Source organism: Pezoporus flaviventris, unplaced genomic scaffold, assembly GCF_033815535.1.
Source record: "Pezoporus flaviventris isolate CSIRO_AGI_PZ_B2104156 unplaced genomic scaffold, CSIRO_AGI_Pfla_v1 ptg000005l, whole genome shotgun sequence".
NCBI classification, from domain to species: Eukaryota; Metazoa; Chordata; class Aves; order Psittaciformes; family Psittacidae; genus Pezoporus; species Pezoporus flaviventris.
The window spans coordinates 6,718,859-6,745,544 of record NW_026892553.1 but is presented as its reverse complement, the minus strand read 5'-3'; the positions used below and the strand labels follow the sequence as shown (position 1 = coordinate 6,745,544).

Genomic DNA, 26,686 nt, shown 5'->3' with positions numbered 1-26,686 from the left:
CTCACCACAGAGGGCAGGATGAGGCCGGGGAGCGGGGCAACGGACGCCACCCCCTCCCAGCCCGCAGGTAACGGCCCCGGCCCCGGCCCCGCTCCGGGAGGAGGGTCCCGGCCGGGAGCCCCGCAGCGTGGACAGCTCCCGGTGCGCGGGCACGGCCTCTCCGAGGGAGGCACCGGGAGGAGGAGGAAGAGGAGGAGGAGGGTAAGGGCGGGGAGAGGGTCTCGGGCAGCACCGGGTGCGGCGAGAGGCGGCGGCGACGGGGCCCTGCCGGAGGCGCGGGGCCGTGAGGGGCGAGGGCGCGACCCTAACGTGGGGCGCGGCAGGTCCGGTCCGGTCCGAGTGCTGCGGCCCCGCTGTGCCCATCTCCCCCCCCCCCCCCCCCGGTACCTGCCGCCGGTGCTCGGTGCCCGCCGCTCCCGCTCCGCCTTTCTCCGGCGCCGCCGCGCGCCCCGCTCGCAAACGGCGGGAGGGACGCGCCGCGCGCGCACTCGGGGCCCGCCCCCTCTGTGAGGGGAGGCCGCGGATCTGCGCCTGCGCCACCGCCTCAGGGCCGCGGCCCCGGGTCCTGGTCAGAGCCCGCAGGAGTCAGGGGCTGTCCGCGCTCACACAGCGCTGTGCGGCCGCCTCGGCTCGGCTCGGACACGGCTCTGTCCAGCCGCTAGCATCGCCCACCCGTTACGTACAGTCATGGAGCCATGGGGTGTTGGAAGGGACCTTAGGGACACCTTCCACTAGAGCAGGTCGCTCTAAGCCCCTGTGTCCAACCTGGCCTTGAACACTGCCAGGGATGGGGCAGCCACAGCTTCTCTGGGCACCCTGTGCCAGCGCCTCAGCACCCTCACAGGGAAGAGCTTCTGCCTAAGAGCTCATCTCAGTCTCCCCTCTGGCAGGTTAAAGCCATTCCCCTTGGCCTGTCCTTGTCGAAAGCCCCTCTCCAGGTTTCTTGTCCAGGTACTGGGGAAGCTGAGGAATTTTTCACTGGAAAACAACACAAAGGGTTGGATCAAAGGGCAGGGACAGGCAGGTGCTACACAGCGACACAGCAGACAAAGATGCACGTGAGCAAAGGCTGTTTATTGGAGCTGTATACCGAGGTGAAGCCATTGCTACAGGGAAACAGTGCTGAGGAGAGATGGTGCTAAACACACAGCGGGCAGATCCTCTTCCCTGCAAGGCCACGTACCCATCAGGAGCTCTGGAGCCAGCAAATACGTTATTGCTGTAGATACCGCCTCAAGTGCAGCTGTAGTCACAGGCCCATCTGATCTTGTGCTTTAAACAATCCCCCTTGAAACAGAACAGCTGCTGTAGCCATCATTGCCCAGTGGTGGTACAAGTCCCAGCAAGGAGTGACTTGGGGAGACCATACGCTCCGTGACCGCCTTCTGTTCAGAACCATCTCTGTAACACCTTGATAACTTAAAGAAACTTCACCAAAATCAGTAGTCTGTTTTGAAAACCCCACCTTGGTGCCTCCTGGGTTGTTCCTGCTGCTCCAGCTCCAACTGGAGCTGCCCAATGCCCCTTTTCTAGGACATGGCTTTAAGGTCTCAACCTGGAGCTGTTACTGCTTTCAGCTGGAGTTCCCTCATGGAGTTGCTCCTGAGGTCGTGCCTATAGCTCAGTTAAATAACCTAGAAAAGCAAAGTGGCATTTGTGCTGTGAGCCCCTCACTCACTAAGCTGTTGCATCCATGCCAGCTTCCCTCACTGAGAATTATTCAGCAAACAAGAGTCTAGACTAGAGCTTTTGCCATCACCTATTTCCATGTGAGAGCTGCTACAGAACTGACTCAAGTGCTCTACAGACACTCCTGATGCTTTCAAAGAGAAAACACAAACTCTCTGGCCACATTTGGGGCTGTACTTGTAAGGCATGGAGATCAACAAGGTTTCATTATTCACCTTTCTCAAGCTCTCAGCTTCTGAACTAAGGGCTAAAATGACATGATTCTGGCTCTAATGAGCACAGCATCTGCTAGAAGTTCAATTTTGACTCTGACCACCAGAGGACAAGTTAAACTACCAGGTGAAAGAGTGTTATCTTCCCAACCAGGCAGCAGGGACACATGCTGCTGCAGCATTCCACTGGGGAGTAGGCAGGAAAGGGAAATTAAAGCTGACACACAATTAAAGTGAGTCTACAAAGTGCTCCTGAAAGCCCATGGAAAGCAAATGGGAATGAGGCAGAAGCTATTTCTAGGCAGAATTTGGGGGTGAGAGCATAAAAATAGGCTTTTGCTCAAAACTAAATTCAAACCCTCCGAAGAACCCAAATTTAGCGTTTAACACCTCCCGTATCTTGCTTCGTGCCAGCTCACACACACCAAGCTGCAAGCCTGGTTGCAGAAATGAAAGGAAAACAGAATCAGGAAAGGTTTCCCATGATTAGCTTGGACAGACATAAGGAGCTCTGCCCAGCTTCCAGCACAGGGAGGGAGCACTCTGCAATCCTAATGGAGTTAAAACAGGCAGAGGGGCTCAGCACCTTTGGAATATCAGCCCACTTATCTCTGCAGGTGGCACTGCCTTATCTCATTCGCATCAGCACTTGTCCTGGTGCAGCTGCAGTGGATGTGAAACTCTTCATCATGACGAGGCAGCGAGAGGGAAAATAACTTGAGGAAAGGGGGGAGCAGGAATTCTGCTCTTAGCCAGTCAGGAACTGCTAGATACATTCTGATAGGTGCTGCTGAGGCCTTCCCACTGGCTGCCTTCTCCAGCAGTGCAAAACCCTGCAAGTACACAAAGAGCAGGTGAGGACAGGAGCTGAGTACCACACACAACACTGCATTAGAGAGGGCAGTGGAGCAGGATGAAAAGGGCTGGCTGGTCACTGCAGTAAGAGGCAAACAAAGCCACTGCACATACAGTGAGGTAGAAGCCCCTCTTACTCCTTTCCACCACAAAGCCTCTTTTACAACCCCAGTACAGCAGTAGCATTTCTGGTTGCTACTGTGGTGGCTCCTGCCCCATACAGGTAAGCAAACGTACATCCCACCTACTCCCTTGCTGATCTGTCAGCAGAGCATACAACTCTAGTTTTCCCAGTGAGTTTCATCTCAAAGGATTTTTATGTAAAGGAGTAACTGCATCTGGTGCTGCCTTCTTGCTGGAGGAATGTTCTGGCTGCAAAAAGCACCCAGCCTGCTCCAGGTTAGCTCAGGATGGAGGAGGAACCTCTTACTACCTTCTGAGAGGACCCTCCATCTCTGAGGAGCATCTCTCTCATCACTGGAGCCTTCTCTCTGCTTGTCTCCCCACATGAAGCTAACACAGCCTGTTTACTACATGATGTCCAGAGATCCCTGAGAAACTAAGGCCCCTGGATCAGATCTACCATGTTTCCAGCTAACTCTGTAACAGCAGTCACTGCTTCCCATTGAAAAGCCACAGGAAAATCCCTGTATGGGTCACTCAGTAACTGTAGGAGTTAAATGCTCTTCAGTCAGAGAACTCCACGAGCTTGCTCATCCAGCCGTGTATGCTGACACTGCACAAGGCACTCACCTAGAAGAGCTTCTCATAGCACTTGTCACAGTGGACAATGTCCCTGTGGATGAATATTTTATCCAGAAGATCTCCCATTGCTCTGTGGCAAATTCCACACTGCCAAAAGGAAAAGCAGGTGGTCAGACAGTAACCAAAGCACCGTGCAGAAATGACAGCACAAGGGGGCAGAGGAATGGTCTCTATATCACTTTATAAAGGTGTGAGGATGGCAAAGCAGTGGCATCTCAGGCCTGACTTCTCTAAGGCAGACTAATTCCACTGCAGGCTTCCTCCTCCCACACTCACCATTTCCACCAACTTGTAAACCCTGCAAGGTTTGAGATGCAGCAAGACCTGTGCTGGGGCACAAAGGCCACAAAGCAGCACACAAGGTCAGCTGCATGAGGAAAAATGGTAAGGGGTGCTGCTGCTCCTTCAGAGGATGATAATTCTCCTTGTTCTAGTACACAGTTGTGTGAGGAACTGAAAAACTTTTGGGGACACAACCAATACAACATGCCTTTTTTTGTCCCAGTGTGGATGCAAGCATTTGACACACACTATATATACATGACTCAAAGTCTGAGGACAGAAGTTAACAGACAGATTCCAACCCCAACCACTCCATTTCACAGCAGCACACAGAAGGCAACCAGTAGTTAAGGGGTGTTTTTACCCTGAAGCAGTATTCATGGCAGTAGATGTTAAGATGCTCTATTATGATCTTAGGGCAGTCTCGGATCTCACGGCTGCAGTAGCTGCAAACAGGTTCACTGGACCTGTGAGGGAACAGAAGTGTAAATTCCTCTGCCACACAAGCTGGTTCCAGGCCCAGCACTGATAGCAGAGGCTCCTTTCCTACCACCAACACCACTCCCCATGAGCTGCCTGCTCCTACCTGTGTCTGACTGCATCCAGTGATAGAGGAACATGTGTTATCCCAGGGACAAAACCAGGGCAATACAGATCTTAACGTCACTATATTTTCCAAACATCATTTACACTTCATCCTGCTATTCCACCAAACCCATACTGATACTCTAACACAGCAAAACCTTAAAGTCATTTGTGTTTAAGAGTTTGCTGAAACCCCCAAGGCAGCCCCCAAGGTAGTGTCCTACCTCTGGAGGGGAGCACTGGACAGGTAACGGTGGTGGCTGTAGGTTGCTCTCTCCAAATCACTCATATCCACAAGGCTGCCACTGGAGACAGAAGGAAGTATCAGCACTTGGCAGTGATAGATAGGAAAAGCATCTCAGATGGAGTCATTAATCATTAATCTAAAGCTCTAACTGCAACATCCCAGCTGCCTGCTCTTTGCAGAGGAGGTTGGTCCTTCCTAGAAGGCTTTTACCTAATAGAGAGGGAGTGGGTCTGTCAGCAGCAGCATCTCCACCTTTGCTGGTTTCACGCTGCTCTTCAGAGCACTTGGGAGATGCATTTGGCTGCTGCTGTCCCCTTGGAGAGAGGCAGGATATGGGTAGCATGGCTGGGAAATGGGATGCACCCTGAAATCAGTGCCTTCGAGCCTGAGGCCAAGGGAGGTGGCACAGCAGCATGCTCTGCAGGGTGTCCCACCCTGTCACACTCCCTGCCAGGAGCAGGGACATCAGGGAGTCAGTGCTGAGAGTCCTACACAAGGGTCTGTCAAATGCAACTCAGAGGGGGCTGAGAAGCTCTGACAGCTATGCCAGTGCAAAGGGAAAGATACTGCTCCCTCCTGCTTTCCACTGGTAAAATGAGATGAGGTTGACAAAATCCTGCTCTGGCTGCTGGGTGGGAAACCTGTGAAATTCTGCCTCTGATTTCCACTCATCAGGGATACTTCTCTGGCCTCACCAGGGTCCTGATGTTTACATATGGACCCTACAAACAGCAGCGATTTGATTGCTTACCACACTCCCAAATCCTGACCTACTATGCAGGAAAAGGCACAAAACACACCCTCAGTCTCATCCATCTGAGTGTTCCCTCTCTATTCTGTCTGCCTGTGGCGTTTCAGGCACTGCAGCAACACACTGATCTTTGGCTGCTGACATCTGCTTTACCAGCCTACAGAAAAGGCTGGAGATTTATGGAGCCTGTCATCAGCTACCACAGTAATGCCAGCATAGCACTGCGAGGACAAATGCCAGCAGGGAGGCATCAAGCTGGTGGTTAACTGCCTGCCACGTCAGGGTAAGCCCGAGGTACACACAGCCACATTCTGCTCTTGGTCACTTTGGTGTTAATCTGGAGTAGCTTTACTTACTTATCTTCGAGCAGAATACAAACGACTGAATATTTAAGCTTGAAAATGACATCTTTTAACTTGTTCTAACTCATAAATAACTTTTTTTTGAGTGTCAACCCTCCACCTCCACATTTTTCTCAGCAATTCCAACCATTTGCTTATGTGTATAAACGCACAGTGATGCCTGACAGTGCCAAATATGCAGCCTAAAACACTGCAGTGTGGTGTTTTCATCCTGCCATCCACCTTAGAGGCTGGCTCACTTGGATGGGGGGTTATCCCTCCACTTGGAGTTGGGAGACAGACATCCTCCCGTCTCCACAACAGGATTGACAGCAGGGTGAGGTCCCCAGAGCAGCATTCCCTGCCCACTCCATGCAATGATCCATCCAAGGCTAATCCACTCATGCTGACACAGCACTAACTGTGAGCTTGCTCAATGTGTGGGAGCTGGCAAAGCCACACGCTGTTGCTCTGCACACATACATCGAGATGTGACTGTGTGTGGACACTCTCATACCTGCAATAGCGTGGGGAGGCCGATAACTCGCTGCTGTTCGTGTACTCCTTCACGAAGAGGACCCCTTTTCTAGGAAGGGGTGGAAGCACAAGGAGAAACATTTGCATTAGAAAAGACTGGGGCTAATGAATCAGAGAAAGGAACCACATGTGTGCCCTTGGACACGTCACGTGCTTGAAAAGACACAGGGAGAGAAGCTGTTGTTCTTGAATAAATACTAAATATCAAGCATTGTTGCTAAATAACACATAGTAGAACCCAGTAATTAACCCACTGAAACAAATCAAGTTAATTACAAAGAATGGGATGGATAATACAACCCTTTCATCCAGTTATCCCTGGTTTTGCAAGGATAAGTCTTTTCCAACCATGTCAGGATTACGCAGACAATAAGTATTTAGAGAGCTCATGGTTCTGCCTGTTAACAGGAAAGCTCTGCTGGCACAGCACTGCTCACTGTGGCTGTAATTGGAGTATCTCCAGCGTCGTCATCCATTCTCAATAGCTGCTGGCTAGCTTTGGGAATGGTTTTGCTTACAGAGCTGCCCTTTCTTGCATATTTCCCCCTCTTTACAATTCTGATTTCAAAATTACATGCCCCCATCTGTCTGTCTGTGGCTCTGTTGCAGATCGAGGGGAGACTCAGTGCCGACCGGCTCTTCCTCCGGCCATAAAATGAACTAATCAGCCTCTTTATCCATGGTGCATTTTGGTTGTTCCCTATAAGCTATGATTAATCCTCTCTCCTTACATGAGCAAACTAAGCCCATGGCACAGCTAAAGAAAGGAAAGAAAAGCTGTTTTGTAACTTAGCATAGACACTTCCCATATAAAGTGTTTCAGATGGGTCTTCTACTCAGATCGGTGCTGCAATATGTGGCTGCAGCAAGGCTGCAGGACCCAAATATTCTCCACCAAAGCCTCTACTGACCTCTCACTGCTTTGAAATCCCTCTCTAAAATGCAGAAAACTGGATGGTGGTTTTCACCTCTGAGGAGGAGCCTGTGGAGACCACGAATCCCAGAACACAGCTCTGAGCTGACAGTTGCGCTGTGCTGGGACACTAAGACACCACAGATCAGGGTCCTGCACCCACCCCACTGAATTCCATAGCTATATTTGCTGTAGATTGCTCACAACACAGCAAAGAGTCTTGTGAGAGCCCCACACCTGTGATGAGCGTATATGGCATGAGGAGCTCCATCACATCCCTCCAGCTACAATGTGTTATGGAGGATTTGTGATTTTGCCATGCTAAAAAGACATAACTCACACAGTGAGCTACATCCTGGTCTCTATAAAAGGGCACCTGGAGAAAAGCACTCAGCCCATCTCTCCCTTTTAGGTGGCTCTGTCTATGCTCTTATAGCCAGAAGTGGCTAAATGTCCTGTGGCCCAGAGCAGCAAAGCCTGGCTGGTCTTCAAACAGGATGGCCATGAACAAAACCCCTACTGCAGAAGGGGGATCACAACCCACTGACCCTTACCCAGTAGTGCTGGAGTCAGGCTGGTACCCTGAGGCCAATGCTGGGCTGTTGTGTGGTGAGGCAGTGTTTGAAGTGCAGATCCTCTCACTGGAACTGGAGAGAAGCCTGCAAGAGCGAGGAAAGTCTGTGGGCACTGGGGACACGAGCTGTGACATGATCCCAGCTGGTAGCCAAGGAAAGACTGACCACTAGGGGAGCAGGTTGGAAAGATGCAATATGATGGCCCTTAATCACATAGATGGATTCATCTCTATCACTGACCAAAAATACTCCTTTCTCTTTATAAAGCTACATAACAGGACTGATTCCCTGGAGAAGTGACTTGGAAAAGTCACTTTACAGGGCTGTGGGAGAAAAGATCAAACAAGATCTCCAAACAGGTACAGACCTTAAGTGAATGATGAAGTCTGAAGGGGAGCATCTACAGAGGGAAACAGCACACAACAGTTGCAGGAGAGAAGGAGATGGGGATGAACTGGCCACAGTCCAGTATAATTATCCCCAGCATAACCATCTCTAATTTAGTGATCTCAAAAGCTGCAGAAGGGAGAAGGTGGCTACTAAAATGTCTTTGGAAAACAGCTCTGTCTGTCTACTCAGGGAGACCTGTTGAGTTTGACTTTGCAGGGGTGAAGCTGATCCTGCATCTCCTGCTCACACCCCACAACCATACTCTGCTTTACAGATCCAACCTCAGAGCTATGCTGGTGCCTCCATACAGTGTCAGATGCATGAGGATGGATTGACACTGCCATGAAGGAGTGCAAAAAGCCCAGGGTAATGGTATTCTGTACTGGATACCTCCTACATGTTCTAACACCCATGTTCTGTGACCAGTTCAGTCAGTTATTGACATCCTGCAGATAGTGATCCTCTGTCTTGATATCCCTCTTTTTTTTTGCGCAGCCTTTGCAAAGGCCAGTTTCTGGTCAAGGGAGAGCAGCCAGGAACAGCTCTTCATTCTCCTGTCCCCTTGTTCTGGCACCTCACATGGCGAAAAATCTCCAGAGATGGATGTATCACAGACCCTGTGCTGGGTGGCTTTTACTAGGAACAGTTTAAGAGTAGTTCTGTGCCTCCAGATCACACATCCACTGCCTGGAAACCACTCCTCTCTCTCTCAGCTCTTGGCTTGGCTTCCTAGCTTCTTTTCCACCACTGTTTCATGGAGGTTTGCCTCACAACCATGAAGACTGCCCGTTTACCTGGTGCTGTTACAGTTTAAGCTGTCCATGTAGAATGGCACCCTGTGGCTTCTCTGGGAAATGGACATGGTGGTGTCTCTGGGAAGGGAGTCGTAGCTATGAAAGGAAGTGACACAATCTCAAGCACTGAACTTGAGCACGTGTGGGATTCTCACAAGAGAATCTTGGCTAAATGTCTCCCTGCTTAGCATCAAAATCACCCCCGCACCACAGCCATCCACACAAACAGCTCCTCACTGCATATGCTTAGATCCAAGGAATGAGTAAGAGGTGGGTTGGGACACTCAGATGGTGAGTGAATGTAGTAGTGGGGTGTTCTTTGTGTTAACAAACCTGGATCCCCCCCTCTTTGCCCTCTTACCGCCCAGCCATGGGGCTGAAGTCACAGAGCCCTCTGGCACTGGTGCTGTCATATCTGCTGTTCCTTGGGCTGCTGCTCCCATCATAACATCTCCCTTCATAATCCGGGGTAGGTCTGGCAAGGAAGCACAAAGACCTGCTTACCACTGTACTCCCTGGAGTCCCCACAGCGCCCAAGTAGTGTTTGCCCCAGCAGTCACCACCGTGGTGCATCCTCCCCCTGCTTTGCCCATTTCATCAGTGCTGGTTCTGCAACTGGAGGACACACACAAAGCTCTGGGGCTAAGAAAGGCTCAAAACCTAACCCCTGCACCACCCACATGTGTGAGGTGCTGACAGCTGGCCCATCCAGTATCAGACCTGCATGTTTTCTCTTTTCCAAGGCAGAAATCATCAGGGGAATGGCTTTAACCTGTAGGCAAAGCTCAGGCTCTTTCAGCAGAGAAAATGAGCTTAGAGCTTACGGTCATTCTTTTTTTGCAAGTGCCCTGGGGCACAGATTATGTTTATATTGTATATCAGCAATTTGATCCTGATCAAAGCTTCAGGCAACTGTATAACTTAATGTTCAATAATGCTGAAACCCCCTGAAAATCAATGCTGCATGAAAGAGAGAAAGAGGGACAGGCTGAGATCATCGTAAGATGAGAAAACCCTGCTTTGGGCAAGAAAAGCATTTGATTTCTGATATAAACCTGAGGGCGGGAGTGAAGTGCGAGGTTCCTGCTCTGCAGAGACATGTCAGCATCACACAGTGCCAAGGGTGACATCAGGCTATGAAATACAATAAAGATCTGTCCTGGTTTTTCTACTCCCAGCCTGCAAATGCCTCCAAAAGCAAGTGAGAGCCTTGGGACACCAACTAAAAAATGCTGGAAGAGGTGTTGGCGGCATTCACATCATATGAACGTAGATATCAATGTAAATAGTAGTTCTAAGTGTACAACTTGTCTCTTATATCATTGAGGGTCATGAGAAATAACAATCACACTGCTTCTGAATCCTCATCTCTGCAGTTAAGGAGGAGAAGCAGATGTGGTTTCTACACATCTGTGAGGTTTCTGTGCCCTGGGTAGGTGATCTGAGCACAACCTGCCAAGAACTCTCTGGTGTTACAGAGCAATTATCAGCTTTGATCTCCTGAATCCTTCTTCAGCCCATCAGGTGCAAGAATGATCCTGTTCCATGTGTTGTGAGACCTGCCAATACTGTTGCTCCCTCTGGGAACAAAATCATGCAACCTGGACCAGAGTTTCTGGCACATATTTCTGTGCCAGCAGCTTTCCCTGTCTCTGCACCCCGTGCCCTTACCTTCTGGTGCTGAAGGCTTGGCTGTCCACATAGGATGGTATCCTGTGACTGGGTGCTGACATGCTGGTGCTAAAGGGCTGGCGGTCCACGTACAGTGGCACAGGCTGCTGGGTCTCACTGCCACTGAGCGCACTATCTGAGCTGAAGTTGGACCTGCTGAAGAGTTAGAACCGATTTGACCATAAATCCAACAACTGTATTTGCTACAACAGCTCACACAAGTGTTCAGAATTTGCTGAGGCTGGATCATGCCTCTTTTCACTGGCAACAAGGAAAACCTGGGACATAATGCTGCTGGAGGTGCTTAAGGCCAAGGGAAACAGAGATCTGTCCTACTTCCCCTCACCTACATGAGCTGAACTCCCAGCACAATGAAATGCTGCAAGATTCAGCACTCATCCAAGTTAATTTGTCATCTGAAATGAAATATGAACAACTGGATGTGCATGGAATCCTAAACCCAACATTCCTTTTGTCAGCATCATTTGATTAGTATATGCTGGGCAAATTTACACAGCCCCAGGGCTTCAGCTAGGTTTGTATCAAGACTGGGAATGGTGAAGGATGAGGATTTGAGAGCCACTGATGGGGAGAAACAAAGGAATGGTCCCATAGTACCTGGCTGCCAGATCAGGCTCATTGTGCCTCCAGTCTCCCGGGCTCTCATGGCGATTGTCTGTGGTGGGGCAGGTTTGTTCTTCCCAAGCTGGAGTGATCCTGGTCAGGGAAGAAGAAGCCTGTTAGAAGCTTTAGCACTTGTGTCTCAACCTGTCCACTGTGGTGAGCAAACACAGGAACACACATGGTTGTACTGGTTTCTGAACTCTCCAGCCAAGAACTGAGCAGAGCAGAGCAAGAGGGAGAGCACAAGATGCAGGAGAAGCCATAAAGCATGCCTGATCCCTGAACTCCGTACCTTTCCCAGTGTGGGTCAGGTTCATTTCCACGGGGGGTCTCTGGAGCTGTGATGCTGCTTTCTCTAGGCAGAGAGCTGAGCCTGCCAAGACAGGAGATCATTACAGCCTGGAGGAGTGCCACTGGGCATAGTTACTGTAGGATGCAGCTGCAGCCTCTGGTGAATCTCCTGCCCTCCAGGAAAGCACAATATCCCTGCATAGGAATATGCTGGATAATCCAAAGAGGTGTGAAAAAAGGACGGAAAATACAGATGCCTTAAAAAAAAAAAAAAAAAGGTGAAAAATAAAGCTCCTGATGAGCATCATCTACCTGTTCATTCTTTCCAACTTGACAGTTTAATTCTGGTCATTTAGTTATGACCATTATGGGTTATCCTGTACCTCTGTGTTACATTTCACACTGCTAAGAGCATGACCTGGCCTCACTTGGGTACCACCACAGAAGTGTATCCACTAGATAACCACAGTGCAGAGCCACCCTGGACATGCCCACATTAATCCAGGGACAAGTTTGCTTGATTTTTCTATCTGGTTTTGTACGTTTATGCACACCAACCCCTCTGGGACTACTGATGCCCTGTAGCAAATCTGGCACTGGCTTGGATTCCTGCATCAAAATTGCATTTAACTACCTGATTCCTTACCTAGTCATGCTGGGTTCATGGTCAGTGTGTTCCCTCGACCTGGGAGGCTCCATGTGGACAATGTGGGCAGGAGGTTCTTGTTCCTTCTCAATATGGTTGGTTGAGTCTGAAAAACTAAAATAAAGATTTCTGCTTAAGGCACTGGAGATAAAACATGGGTGGACATCCATTCCCTAGGCAGGAGCCATCAGGCAGGGAGCAGGAGACACAGTTTGGCTAGACCTATTGCCATACTGCCCAAATACCAGATCAGATGGGAATCATGCTTACGAATCCCATTCTAGCTTGCAGGTTGCAGCTAAAGGCCGAGATTGTTGCAGAAGGAAAACATCAGGCACAGGGAAAAGCACTTGTGTGAGAATTCTCTGGGCTGACAGATGCTTCTGACACCTCAGTACACACTCAGGCTTGATTCTGAAGCATTCCTAAATGCTTGGATAGTACTTGCTGAGAACTCTGGGCAGTTGGTCTCAGTTCCATCAGGAACAGATGAAGACATGAAGAATTATGAAGTGTGGGTGAGTCCTGATGACCACTCACCCTTCTTGGATCAGCTCTGGTTTGTGGTCATCCAAGGCCCTCATGCTCTTGTGCCCCCTTTCCCTAGGGGTGTTCCCCTCTTGGAAATCTTGGGAAGACCTGGCAAAGGGAAGGAAACCCCACTTGTGGCTGCCAGGCACAAACACCTGAAAGTGCAGTTTTCAGTGCGCCCTCAGAAGAAAGAAAGTCATGAGGCTTTGGTGGAGGACATTGCAAGGGCTAAGCTGTAACCAGTACAGACTTCAGCACAGCACGAAGCTCTGCTTAACTGCTTGGGATTCAGCGGAAGGGTCAAGCAGCAACATTTTCACATGCTGAAATTAGCTCTTTAAAATACCAGCCCAAACTATGTTTCCTTCTTGCGGAGTAACAGATTATTTACTGTGGCTTCATCATACATCAGGAGGTGTTTGCCATGCCAGGCATCACATCTGGTACAGTCTGATAGTACCTGAGGCTGACTCACTGAGTGTATCCAGTGATACCCCTCCACACAGCTTCACCTCCCCTTGCAGCCCAGGTCCTTACATTGCTTCATTCCAGTATGGTTTGCTGTATGCTGGGGCCTCAGGACCCGTGTATCTGCTCTCTTGGGTGCTGCTGCTTCTCTCCTCATAGCCCAGGACAGATCTGATAAGCAAAGAAAGGCCCATGGCACCTTTAACAGCTGACACATGAATACTCACACTATGTACTCACCAGGCAAGGCCTGTGTCAGTCTGTACCATTCAGTGTCCCCCACCAGGATTTGTCTCTAGGAACCATATTTAGACTATAATTGCATTTCAGTGCCTTTCAGTTGCCTTTCAGCTCCCTGCTGCCCCTGCAGCATCACTGTAGCACTTTAGTGCTCACTGAATGAGGAGGTACCAACTGAACCCAACCAAGTACAAACACCAAGACGAGAGAAAAAGCTAGAGTGGGGCTGCTTGGTTTCTATCAGAGAAGATGGAGGAGGGATACAACACAAACCTCTTGGTTTGTTTTGCAAGCTGTGCTTTAAGTATCAGCTGCCTTCACCCTTGGGACAAAAGCTGTAAAAAGAAGCCTCTTTCTGTGCCTGCCCATTCAGACGTCTGTTAATCCTTATGTGTGTATCCCACTTGTACCTTTTGAAGGAATATTCCGTGTCCTCCAGGTGCACAGGGGCTCTCTCAGTAGGAGGAATTGGGACATCAGAATGCAAGTTAGACCTGTCAAAAAAAATGAAGGAATCTACAGCTTGCCAAAGGCTTCCAGGGCACTTGTGTGAAATCACAACACTGCACTTCATGTGAGACCAGAAAATAGGAAGTGTTTTCTCAGAGAACTGGTTTTCCCTCAGAAAAAACACATTTTCACTGTCTCTGACTAAGGAGAATAGAGGCTGTTGGTGGAACTAATACAGTTTGTAGGCTTCAGTTCACATACATCTTGGCTGGATACAGGACTTTTCCAGCCTGCCACAGGATCATGCAGCTGGGATGAAGTACGATAGGGATGACTTCAGGGAAGATGTTCCTACATTACTAGCAGCAGCTCTAGGTCTTGGGATTTACCCTAGTGGGAGCCCTGTGATCCTGCTCACCTCAGCCAAGTCCCAAAATAATGGACGTGCGACAGTGACCACTCAGAATTTTCTGCCTCCCCTTGCTTTGGTGCGCAGTTTGGAATCTAGTTCCAGCTCTATTCCAAACAAGTTACTTATTCATACCCCACCCCCTCCCCCCCACCATCTTCCCTCTGTGAGCAGCACTGTGAGTACCAGCAGCAGGCCCTGACCTTGCAGGTTCAGACTTAGCATCATCTAGGCGGTCAGAGGTCTCATATGGGTGGTGCAGCTTGTCTGTGGCATCTGCAGCAATGTCTCTGCAACCAGAGTTGGACCTGGCAAGAGAAGAGAGTCATGGGTCACAGAAGGAAGCTTGGCATGTTGGAGAACAGAGCAAGGAGCAAAAATACCAAACATAAGATTTTCCTGTCTCAAACACAACCCCTTTTCTTCCTTCCTGCTTAGCTTGGTAAAGCTCCTGCAGCAGACCTGAAGGACAGAGACATAAATCCAACCAATTCATGCTAGTACAAGCAAAAGAGCTGGAAAAATCTCAGCCCATTTTGAGCTTGTGGAACAGGTCCAGTCCACTTTGCAAGTGCTGCTCCCAGAACAGGGAGTTCCTGTTAGGGAGTACTGGGTCAGCAGAAGACCCTTCTCACCCCAAAAGTGAGAAGGAAAGGTTATTTTTACACTGTTAGTAGGTTTACACTTACTTTGGTGGGTAAAATCCATTGTTGGCTTCTGTGTGTTCAGGATAACTGAAATGGAGAGACACCAACTTTAGGAAACAACTTTAGGAAGCATCTTTGATTTGGTTTGCGATGTTCTACTATGATTTTCTTCTGCATTTTATTAAAGAGAGGAGAGGAAAAACCTAAAACTTCCCAGAGGTGTTCCTCAGTGGATTTCTACAGGTCAAATGGCAAGAAACTCTGGGGAAATGCAAGTCAACGATGGAATTTCACCCCAGCTCTACCTTCCATTCTTGGATACCACGGTTGCTCTGGAAGCCTGTTCATCCCATGGGAATGGCTCAGACTTTTCCTTCAGAGGTTTGTCACTAGAAAAAAGAAAATGCCAGTGAGAGATGCCCTGGCAGCATTTATACTGTATCACCCTAGAAGAGTCTACTAACAGGAGCACAAACTGGGGCTAACAATACATCAGGATGGGAAGGGCTAACCTTCTGAGTACCCTGACCACTGCTCATGGGTTACTCAGAGATGGGCTGCTCCCTGCAGTGAGAGTCTACTCACCCCTTTGCTAAGGTGAGACTAAGTACCCTACAACAGTTGTTCTCTCTCTGCTCATAGTCAGAAAGGGCAGGCAGGCCCTACACCCATCTTTCACTCCCCAGACCTCTCAACCTGTGCATCCATCTCCTTCCTTCCCTCAATTATTCCCTCTCCAGTTTTAAGTGGCTTAAGTAATGAGGCAGCCTCTAATTTTTGCCTCACAATTAGGAGCAGCTATGTGACCCAAGTGACCCCAAGCACAATGAGTGCCTTGTCATCAACCTGTCCCTGCAATGACATCCACAGATATATTTACAGGCCTCAGCTACATGACCATGAAAATAGTCCAGCCTCTACCTTTTCTCAAGCACTCCAGACTTTGCTTCAGTTGACTGTTGACACCAGTTTGGGGACATTTCTAGCTTTATCTTCACTGATGGAGGTGGAGAGCAATTAACTGTATAGGCTACAGATAATCATTTGGTCAATCTAAGCCTTCTGCAGCTGCTTAAGCACAACAGAGCAAAAGGTGAGGCCACACATACAACTGCCTGCTTCAGTCTCGAGGCAGCCAAGCATTCAGGGTGGGTAGCACTGAGAACAAAAGAGGCCTGTGAGTATGGGGTATATTTTATATATCTGAAATGACCCAAAGTACAGACCAGAGGACAAAGACCACTAGACATAAGTGTACAAGGAGGGAGTGATCTCTCAGGGGAATCAGAAGCTTCCCTGCCATCAACTTCAAGTCAGAGCTCTGCCCCTTAACATGCCCATCACCTGCATCCATGACTTTAGCTTCCTAGTCATTTTCTTCCTCAAGTTCTCCTCCATACAACACCTCTTTCTACACTTCCCCATTACTCAGCCACCCCTTCAGATTTTCTACAGGGTGCAGAGGACTAGAGCCAATGTCAGCAGGAGCCACCAGCAACCAAAGTTCAACACATGCCTTGTAGGAGGAAGAAGTTCCCCAGGGAACAGTAGTGGGGAGGCAATTGGAGCAGTAATAAAAAAAATGAATGCATGAGGTAGACTCTTTAGGGTCTGAGCCAGAGAGGAGAATCCTTGAGGGACATGAAGGAAGAGTAAACTGACAAGTTGCAGCTTAGCCAGCAGATGATGCTCTTGGAGTGCAGCCCAGGACCATGACTGGGGAGATCCCATCTGCTTGAGACCACTAGCAGGTAAATGCTATGTCTGAGCGAAAAGCAGGGTTACACCTTATGTTCAGCAGCACAGATCAGCCTTTCTCAACTGCTTACCCATCCCCATGCTGTGACTCGGTTTCAGATGAGGATTTCCCATTAGGGGCCTGTCCATTTTCCCCATTTCTGCAAGGGAAACAGCAAGAAGTTAGGTAGGGAGAGGAGGGGACACAACGTGAGGCATAGCATAGGAGCTATATGGCAAGGTGCTCGTTGGAACTGTGCTACCTACAGTGCAGGGACTGGATTAAAATGAAATCCTGATCAGTTTAGGAGATAGAAAGCTCTGCTATTTCTGGGTATCATAAAGAATTGGATAATGTTCAAGATGTGGGAGGCCTGCAGCTTCCATATGGGTGTATTTCCTCCCAGGCTGCTGAGGCTTTTGTAAAAGCTCCTTTCCCAGATTCCCAGTCCTATGGTACTTATTTTTCCAGGACTGCACTGTTTCCAGAGCAATCATGTGTAGTAGGAAACCACCAAGTGCAGCACGTCCTTCATTATCCTTAGCAGAGCATTAGGGTGATACAAGACCAACAGACTGACCTGATTTCAGCAGAAGTGGAGATTCTCTCTGAAGTTTCCTTCAAGGATGTAGTTGTTTGGCTCTTGGTGCCTGTTTCAGGGCTGCAAGAGAAGTCAGACAGAAGCTGTCATTACTGAAGGAGCTAGCTCCCCACTGCAGCTGCCCAAAGCTTCCCTGCATCCAAGTGTGAATGAATAAAATGGAAAACACACATCACTGTTTTCAATACCTTCACTTACAAAGTCGTCTTATCAGAAGCAATTTCTACCTTAAAACACTGACATTGCCAGGAATAGCTGCCTTCTGCCAACCACACACACACAGAATAAACCCAACAGAACCAGGTCAGTAAGCAAAGTGATCTTTGCAGTGCTGTGGAAAAACAGGTCAACATTTTTTATCCCCCCAGTCATGAATTCAACCAACCAAAGTTAAAAGCAACTGAAAATCATCCCCCTACACACATTTTGTAAGGAAAACTTTGGCAAGTTTGGATCTTTTCCTTTCAGGTTTTGAACACTTCTATCAGGGTGTTGTCAGCTCCTTGCAGCACCTTCCTTAAACCTTCCTTAAAACAGCTGCCTGCATCTAAGAAAAGTCTCCCATGTACAAGGCTGACAAATGTGCTTCTTTTCACCCCCCCCCAGAGGGGTGCCCACAGGATCCTCTGACCTACATAGCTACCTGTGGGCTGATACAGCTGCAGATGATGTCCGAGACCTCCTGGCTGTGCTGCAACACTCACCTGGAGGGAGATGATGCTGTTGTCTTTGACTCATTCCAGGAAGATCCAGCAGTGACTTTTCTTAGCCCATTAGTACTGACAATAAAACAGCCAAGTAACAAAGCATTAAAACCAGAAGGATTTTTAAGTGCTTTCTGTGTGGGGGACACCTCCTTGTCTGGCCCACAGCTCTGGTGCCTGCTTCCTGGCCAATGAGGCCAAACCCTCCTGTGCTGCTGTCTCCATGCCCTGCTGCGCTGACGTGACCAGAATCTGCCTTTCTGCTGAAATGCTCCGTCTTTAGAAACTGGCTTTTTCTATTTAACACTCTGGAGCTGTTTCTAGCCGCAGTGTTTGAGTCTGCTCTAAACCCCAACTTCCCCAAACAGATTAAAGCTCAGTGCATCCACAAAATTGATTGTGCTATGTGTGTGTAACATGTGAGGGAAGGAGGAAAACTGCTTCCAAGCCCTGCCTTAAACCTGCACCACAGTGGCACAGAATTGCTACCAACATTCATAAGAAAGCTCCTTCATCCTGAAAACAAAGTGTTTCAGGCTGAAAAGCCTCATTTATTGGGCTCCCTGCTGGGCCCACTAAGGACCAGAGTGGTAGAGAAGCCAATAATGCTGCTGCCTGGCATTGAGCCACCCCTCAGAGCAGGAACACAGAGCTGAATCCCAAATTAAACAGATCTGTTTGAAAACATACGAGAATCCCATGAGGATTCTTCTCTGAATCCTTCCATGAGGACAGACTGAGAATTGGGGTTATTTAGCCTGGTGAAGAGAAGGCTCAGGGAAGACCAACACTGTTGTGTTCCAATATCTAAAGAGGGCCAAGTTGGATGGGTCTTGGAGCAACCTAAAGATGTCCCTGCCCGTGGCAGGGGGTTGTAACTGGGTGAGCTTTAAGGTCCCTTCAACCCAAAGCAGTCTGGGATTCTATGATTCTCCCTTCTAGGGCGAACATCTCCATTTTAGCCAAGCATTTCTGCATCTCACTGCTGCCCCACACCATGTGCGGCTGTTCCAACCAATGTGGGCTAAGGGACAGTGTCACTGCTGCCCCTTTAGACCAGAGGCAGCCTGTTCCCAGGTCTCACATACCATAGAAAGTATGCTCCACCTTGCCTGTCACTGCTCCTGTATACATTTGGGCTTCACAGTAGCCTGAGAAAAGGGCTGGAGACTTGAAACCAGGCTAAACATTTCCCATCGAAGCAAAGATCAATTTAAAGATAATGAACCTTTCAAACCTCTCTGCTCACACCTCCCTGCTGCCATCAGAGCAGAATAATTAAATCTAACTCTAAGGAAAGCAGAGAGCTGGCTCAGGGGACTGCAAATAGTGAGGCATTGAGTATTTCATGTCTAGGTGATGAGGTCAGGTCACACAGCCAGTTTGGGAGTAAAGGAAGATCATCACTATCTGATGGCTGCTCCAACTCCTTCAGAAGCTGTTTCTCCAGAAGTGCCACCAGGCTCATTCCTGTGGTGTGAGCTCCTTGTGAAGTCAGGAGTGTGATCAGCAGAGGAGCTCAGTGGCAGGTTGACCCACATTAGAGTTGGCCTTTAGTTAAATGCAGCTTGTCACCCCCAGGACTGTCAGTTGGTGCACTTGATGCCTCTCCCTACGTCTGCCCATTTGTTCCACTAACCCTGTGTCATTTTCATTTTGGATTTTCTGAGCAGCCCCTTTGAAAAGCCCCATCTCTCGTTGTGTTCAGTCAGCTGCTACCTTCAGACAAATACAGTTATCTGTGAAGATGGCAAATCAGGGTGCTCTGAAACCAGAGATAGCCAACCCGATACTCCAGGATGAGGTAAATACCTATTGTCATCTGGTGTGAACCTGCAGGAACCAGTTGAACTCCTCCTCTGCTGTGCCTCCTCTTCTATCTCAACTCTTCCAAAGGCAAAAAGAGAGACAAATATCACTGCTTCATATTCCCACTGCTAACTCAGGCAGCTTATCCTTGTTTCCCATAAACTAGGTTTTCCCCCTGTTTCCCCCAGAGGCAGATTTTCCTGCTCCTCATGCTCCCTGCGTTCTGCCATGGGTGAGCACCTCAGATGAAGTAAGATCAGTGGCATTCTGCTGACACAGTTGCTTTACAAATAGCATCATCTGAATGCTGAAAACCCAGAGAGTGCCCAAGGCATCGTTCCCCATCCCACCCACTGCTTTAGAAGCTAAATGCTAGAAGAGCATTCACCCTGCTAGTTGGAGCCTGAAGAAGGGCAATGAAGAGTCCTTGTTTCAGGTTGCCACAACACAAAGCATCGTCAGCTCTGTATTCTCAGTGTTTCCAACACTTTGGGCTCTTAAAAGCCAGCGTGAGACAACCCAGAGCATCCTTTTCAAGGGAAGTGTCCCTCCTGTGCTTTGAAACACCCAAGATCTCCTGTCCCAGCACTTAACAGCAGCCATGGTACAGCACAGACACACAACCCCAGCAGTGCTTCAGAGGGCCAGTGACCTACCTCTTGGCAAACAAGGGTGGAAATTCTTGTGTTGGGCTGCTGTAAAGGAAGCATAAAGGCAAGAGTTAGAAGTTTGGAGGTAAAGACACACTTTGGGCAGGGCAATGCCCACAGACTCTTTGACCCATACTGACCCAGATGGTGCAAGGCATTATGGGGTCATGTAACACCATTTGGGCAGTGACCATGCATGTTAAACGTCTGCAAATTACAGAGTAGAGGGAATAAAAACAGGAGGAGCAGCTATCTACAATACGTGAAGAAGCTCCCCCAGAGGGCCTCTTTAATTTCATACCTTCCTGATGGCTGTTTTTCTTCCTGCATACAAACCTGCCTCCCAGAGGAACTAACAGTCAGTGCAAACACCCTTAATGGCCTCACAGATCCCAGAGAATGCCAGGCTGTTTTGGGTTGGAAGAGACCTCAAAGCTCCTCCAGTTCCAAGCCCCTGCCACGGGCAGGGACACCTTCCACTAGAGCCTCAGGACCCTCACAGGGAAGCACTTCTGCCTAAGAGCTCATCTCAATCTCTCCTCTGGCAGGTTAAAGCCATTCCCCTTGTCCTGTCCCTACAGACCCTTGTCCAAAGCCTCTCTCCAGGTTTCTTGCAGCACCATCCAAACGCTTCTCCCACTCTGGGCACAGCTGAGCACTGCTGGCCATCTTCTCCCTGCTTCCTCCTGCCCTTGCAACCTTCCTGTGCCTCATTGTGTCACCCTGAGTTATGTCAAGAGGAAAAGGGTTCACAGTGAAAGCAAGCTGCAAAAGTCACTTGCCATGATGGGCTCCTGGGGGGTCAGAGTCCTTGGAAATCTGCTTTATTTTACCCTTCCCAGGAAAGAGATGGGCAAAAAAGCCCTGAACACCAGTAGCTCCCACACAACTTCACACTCCTGTTACATACTCACACCACTGTTAGGTTCTTTTATCCCCATAGAACTATTCTGAAACTAATCAGGATCTTGTAACTCTTATCATCCAAAACCAGTGTAAAGGCAAACTGTGGCAAAAAGCTGATCCACAGTGGATGCAGTTTGTATTTGCTCTGATTTTCCCCTGCATGCAACAAACTGCAGAGAGCAGAAGTAAGAACTGAGTCTGAACACTGAAGTCTTGATTGCAGCCCTCCAAATGTCTGGTGCACCAAGTGTAGGCACCCCTGGCATTCCTGGAGAGACGGCAGCTCTGTCATCTCCTCTCATTGGAAAGGAACCCATCCCCTTCAGAGAAGCCTGGCTCAGGCCACCACCCCGTGAGTCCCCTCTGCAGCCCCTGCCCTGCTCCTGCCCCATGCCGCACACTCACCCACTGCTCTTCTTGGCTGCAGAGAGGACATAAGCACGTTCCCTGCTGGCACTGTGCCTCAGGACACTGTTGGCTGCCTCTGTCCTGGAGGAGAGGGAAGAGATGGGGTCACCTTCTGCTCATGCCTGTAGCCTTGAAGAGACATGAGGTGAACAAGCCATGTGCCAGCCCTGCAGAGCTCCTGTGCTCTGGGAGCAGAAATCCAGCCAGAGCTGAAAGGGGTAAGTAACAACATCTAATCTTTTTCTTTAGCATCACTGATGCTGGGTCACAGCACTTGCACATGTAAAGTATAAGGGAAAAGAAAAACCCTTCCTCTTCCAGGTGGGCAGAGGGAGTTCTCCTTTTGAAGACCTGGACTGTTAATATTGCACACCATGGGACCAAAAAATGGGGAGCAGGAGTTGAGGCTGACATGCTACATGAACTGCATGTGTCTTACAGACATCAGCACCACCAGATGTACCAAGGGAGAGGTGCAGATCCATGAAAGGACTTTTGCTGTGGGCAAATAACCAAGTTTTCATTTGTAAAAGCCTTGTATCTGAACAAAAGCATCTTCAGAAACTTGACCAAAAGCAACAGGGACTCTGGCTGCACTGACGCAGGTCCACCATATAGACAAATCACATTCTACTCCTGGTATGAGAACAAGAGACTCATTTGGATCTGCACTTAGGTGCAAGTCCCCCTGTGGTCCAGACTCAGTTGCACACAGGCAGGCTGTGGGAGGTGGTTCTTCCCCTCACTGCCAGGCCGGTTGTAGTCTCTATCTTTCCACATAGACACGATGCAGCTAATGGGTTCCACAACCTGCTTCCAGCTGCCAGATTAATTGGGGTATGCTGTCAGGCTGAATCATGTCAGGCTTTTAATTATATGTGGTTGGGAGTGCAGTCACCCATGGGCATAGCTGTGCTCTGAGTAGAAATATCTGCTTATCATTATCTTACTGCAATGAGCCCTAATGGCTCAGCTGCAAACATCAAACTGACCCTCCCAGTAACAGTTAAACTGAAGTGCACTTGTCACTGCCCCTGCAAGCAGAAGGTGGTTAACTGAGGACATACCTCTTTTTGTGCTCATCTGGAGTGAAAGGCACATCCTCCTCGTCCAAGTCCACTGATTTTTGCTTAACATTATACGGAGCTCTGAAACAGAAAGGGGAGAGCCAAGGTAAGGGAGCTGCCTCTGTAGAGGCAGCACAATCAAAACCCAGGGTAAATCCAAGGGCATGTGGCAGCGGGTTCAGGCCCTGGAAGCACGGCACACAAGTATGGAGGGCACTTGTATTTTTCATGCATGTGTCCCCACATGACTTAGTCAAGGGGTTAAGCCTAGAGGCTGGTTCATCATAAATGCTCAGCTGCATTCCAGATTAGAGCCATGGTCTTTGACAGGAAAAGCTGTATAGGAAACATCAGCAGTGCTGCTCTGTCCCTCTTTTCCCCTGGTTGCAGAAAGGTCTGCAATACTGCAAGTCCCCAGGCTGCATCCTCCAGCTTCTGCCTTATCTACTACCTAGTGATAGAATTCACCCTGCACAAAGGCCATTACCACTTTGAGGGACCCCTGATGCCCACTCAGGCCTGGAGGGAGCACTGGGAACTGCTGCAGTTTCTAGCAAAGCTCTGCAGTGCGTGGCTGATGAAGCCATGCCTGGATGTCCTGCACACAGGCATCCACATGCAGATGGCCTCACCACTGAGGCTCAGGTGCTGCTGAGCCTGGCATGGGCAGAAGTGCTGCTCCCCTTGGCACACTCACAGCTTCTTGTAGTCCTCAGTGGTCATCCTGTAGCCAGAGGAGGAGCGGCACAGGCTGTGTCGCTTCGTGGTGGTGCTGCAGATGCACAAACCACATGTTAGCATGACCCTCCCCAGCTCTCACCCTTCACCTTCCCTTCCCCAGATAAGCCCATGCTCCGTGTGATAGGGGAAACAGAGTGATCCCATACATCCACTTTCTGAACTTGGGGAATCCTGTTTAACCAAAGCGCAGCATTTGCCTCCTTTGCACAGGCTTGGACTAGGATTTGAGGTCTGCTTTGCTTCCCCAGGGCCACTGTGAGTTGTCAGTATGGGCAAACCCTCTGTGGGATGGTGCTACTCCAAGACACACATGTACCTTTTTTGTGCTTCATTAGAAGGTGAAGAATCTGGCACAGAAGGGGTCTTATCAATGGTTTTTGTGAACACCCCTCTGGGGAGAGAAGAGACATGTTAGGAACTCAAATTAAGAGACTTGCAGCCATTCCATGGCCTAACAGTGTCTCTGTGTCCTGTCAGGAAGAAGGTGCTGATCAGTGCATCATACAGAGGAGATCTGAGACTCTGTTAACAGCACCATCAAACTAAAGGAAACACTCTCTCTTCATCAAGATATTCCCTGAGCATTGTAATGTTCCTAATAGAAGAACCCAAGACCTAGTAATATTTTTCATGCTGGCTGCTCCTGATCTAGTTCTCCTTCCCCTGCAGACCAAATACATCCCACTTTATACTGACCTGATGAGATAACCGGATTGAGGCTTGGGGGGAGCAGACCTGTGCAAAGAAGACATCAGTGAGTAGAGAAACATGGGGAAAACAGCAGCAGCAGCACCAGGATTAAAGGGTCCATGTGGCCATCAAGCTAAAAATCCAGCTAACTGGGCTGTGATACCTCAGCGCTGCACACACATTATATTGAACAATGCAGGCTCTCCTCAGGGGCTATTTTTCATCAGGCACAGCAGTGAGGGGCTATGAGGAGATGAAGAAAGAGCTCAGGTTTATGAAGAACCAGTGAAAGTGTGCACTGACCCCATGAGATAACACAGAAAGGAAGTAACAGGATGTGTCCCCAGAATTACCTGTCACTCTGGGGAGCACTGGGTGCTGGGGATCTCCCACTGCCATGGCCAGATCTGAGTAAAGAGAAAATACAATGACATAATTAACTTCTGATCTTGCTGAGCTGCCTCACTGAACATGGCAATGGTGTTGAACATCAGCGGATTGGGGGAATGGCTTTAACCTGCCAGAGAGGAGACTGAGATGAGCTCTTAGGCAGAAGCTCTTCCCTGTGAGGGTGCTGAGGTGCTGGCACAGGGTGCCCAGAGAAGCTGTGGCTGCCCCATCCCTGGCAGTGTTCAAGGCCAGGTTGGAGACAGGGGCTTGGAGCAACCTGCTCTAGTGGAAAGTGTTCCTGCCCGTGGCAGGGGTTGGAACTGGGTGAGCTTTAAGGTCCCTGCAATGCAAACCAGTCTGGAATTCTGTGTTTTTTTGGAGAGAGCTGCTGAGAGTAAACCAATTTGGGCTTGGATTTGTTTCTAATCTAAGAGGAGCTGGTGCAGGTTGTGGTGTTCCCTGGTACAAGGGTTGCTGTGTTACACAGCCCTGTGAGCTGCAGGGGAAGATGCAGACCTGGCTGTTTTATCACTTAAACTCCCTCCCATCAAGGTCTGCTCCTGCCTTTGTCACCCTGGAGATGGTGAAACACAATCTGACTTCAAAGAACTTTAGAGTTCTCCCAAAGACTTGAAACCTGCCTATGCTGCTGGATTCCAGCTCTCAGGAAAGGGCATTTCTCAGAGCTTCCCCCCAGCCTGTATTTATCAGAAATATGCAGGAGCACCACTTCCCTCTGGAAGTGACAATTCCTGGCATCATGGGGACCCCAAAACATGCTAGCACCAAGTGTGCTGCTTCTGCAGGCAGTACTCAGGGGAGGCTGATGAGGTAAAGAAGAAGAGGAGCATTCCTCATTGGCCACACTTACAGCGTGCTGCTGCTCTTCTCATCCTCAGAGTCTGAGTTGTGGTGGTGGATCCAGCTCTTATCTCCTTTCAGGGTGGTGCGAACCTTCATCTGCTTAATGATCCTCCTGCGGTCTTCATCCGTGGGAGGAAGGGCACCTCCTGGGAGAGGCAGAGAGAAAGGGAGGAATGAGAAGGGTTGCTGAGAGAAGGCAAGGATTATCACTATCAGCAGGTGAGCTGAGGCACATTAACAAGTCATTTTTTCTCAGGATGATCAAAGACAACTGAAAATTAAATTTATTGCTAATGGAATTAAGGCATTTCCACTCCTCTCCCTGTCACTGTTACAGCTTACCTCTGGATTTGGGAACATCATCCCATCTATTCACATCTAAGTCCTGTGAGCATGTTGCTTAAAACTAAACCTGAGTTGAGTCTGCCACAGAGTTCTGCAGGGTGGGGATGTTCCTGGGACCACTCAGAACAGTCTGGCAGCCCCAGTATGATTTGTTTCACATTCCTCTGATGATAAAACATTATTAGGAGTTTATCAGCAATAAAGGCAGTGTTCTCATTGCTGTCTGGCTATTGCACACTGCAGAAGCGTGGTCTCAGCTCAAAATCTCAGCCAGGTTCTAAGCTCGCCAGCTCTCTCTGCCTTCACAGCTACTGAAATAACAGCTAAATGCATGACATGTTGGAGCTCAGGTTGGAGCAGGTCCCAGCTAAGGAAGAGGTGTCCCCTCCCTTGAACACACTGCACTGAGGGAGTTGAGCAGAGACAGATACAACCAAGCAAAGCCATCCCCGCAGCTTGGGACAGGGAAAAGAATTACCTTTGGTGACACCCAGGGACATCATGGTTCTCAGAAGCACCTTCCCCTTTAGTCACTGCTTGAAGACAACAAGCCCCTGGAAGAAATGGAAAAGGGGAAAAGCTACAAAAACCTGTGGATTTCTGTAGAAGGGAGAGCATCACAACAGCAGCACAGCCACAGAGCCTGGAGGGTGGTGAGCCTCCGGTATATAAACCAAAGTTGAGATCTCTCCCCATGTCATGTACCTTCAGCATCAAAATCAAACACATGGGACTTTTTACTTTGTGAGCAAATGAAAGGAAGCAAAACTCCTCAAAATGGACACATTGTTTTCAGATTAGTAGAACCTTTATCCAGAATGTTTCTTTTTCTTTTTCACTCCACAGTGTTTCATGTAAAA

General features: G+C 49.1%; 1 protein-coding gene and 1 long non-coding RNA gene across 2 annotated transcripts in view; one reads left to right on the top strand and one right to left on the bottom strand.

The window, feature by feature from the left end:
- Window positions 1–1,053: 1,053 nt before the first annotated feature.
- Window positions 1,054–26,401, bottom strand: ZNF185 (zinc finger protein 185 with LIM domain). The gene is made up of 31 exons (XM_061445840.1): window positions 26,305–26,401; window positions 25,489–25,627; window positions 24,581–24,634; window positions 24,234–24,272; window positions 23,854–23,928; window positions 23,494–23,568; window positions 22,797–22,877; window positions 21,727–21,810; window positions 20,422–20,460; window positions 19,769–19,843; window positions 17,957–18,031; window positions 17,232–17,312; window positions 16,743–16,811; window positions 15,219–15,302; window positions 14,956–15,000; window positions 14,470–14,574; window positions 13,818–13,901; window positions 13,237–13,338; window positions 12,709–12,807; window positions 12,169–12,282; window positions 11,524–11,604; window positions 11,226–11,324; window positions 10,608–10,760; window positions 9,298–9,411; window positions 8,937–9,032; window positions 7,732–7,836; window positions 6,245–6,313; window positions 4,613–4,693; window positions 4,168–4,270; window positions 3,510–3,608; window positions 1,054–2,734 (listed from the first exon to the last, which is right to left on the bottom strand). The coding sequence occupies exons 1-30, from the start codon at window positions 26,327–26,329 to the stop codon at window positions 3,510–3,512; spliced, it is 2,544 nt and encodes an 847-aa protein (XP_061301824.1). The 5' UTR covers window positions 26,330–26,401; the 3' UTR covers window positions 1,054–2,734.
- Window positions 18,807–26,686, top strand: part of LOC133265390 (uncharacterized) — a 396,645-nt gene continuing 388,765 nt past the window's right edge. The window contains exon 1 of the long non-coding RNA XR_009741947.1: window positions 18,807–18,850. This is a non-coding gene — a long non-coding RNA (uncharacterized LOC133265390). The remainder of the gene's footprint in view (window positions 18,851–26,686) is intronic.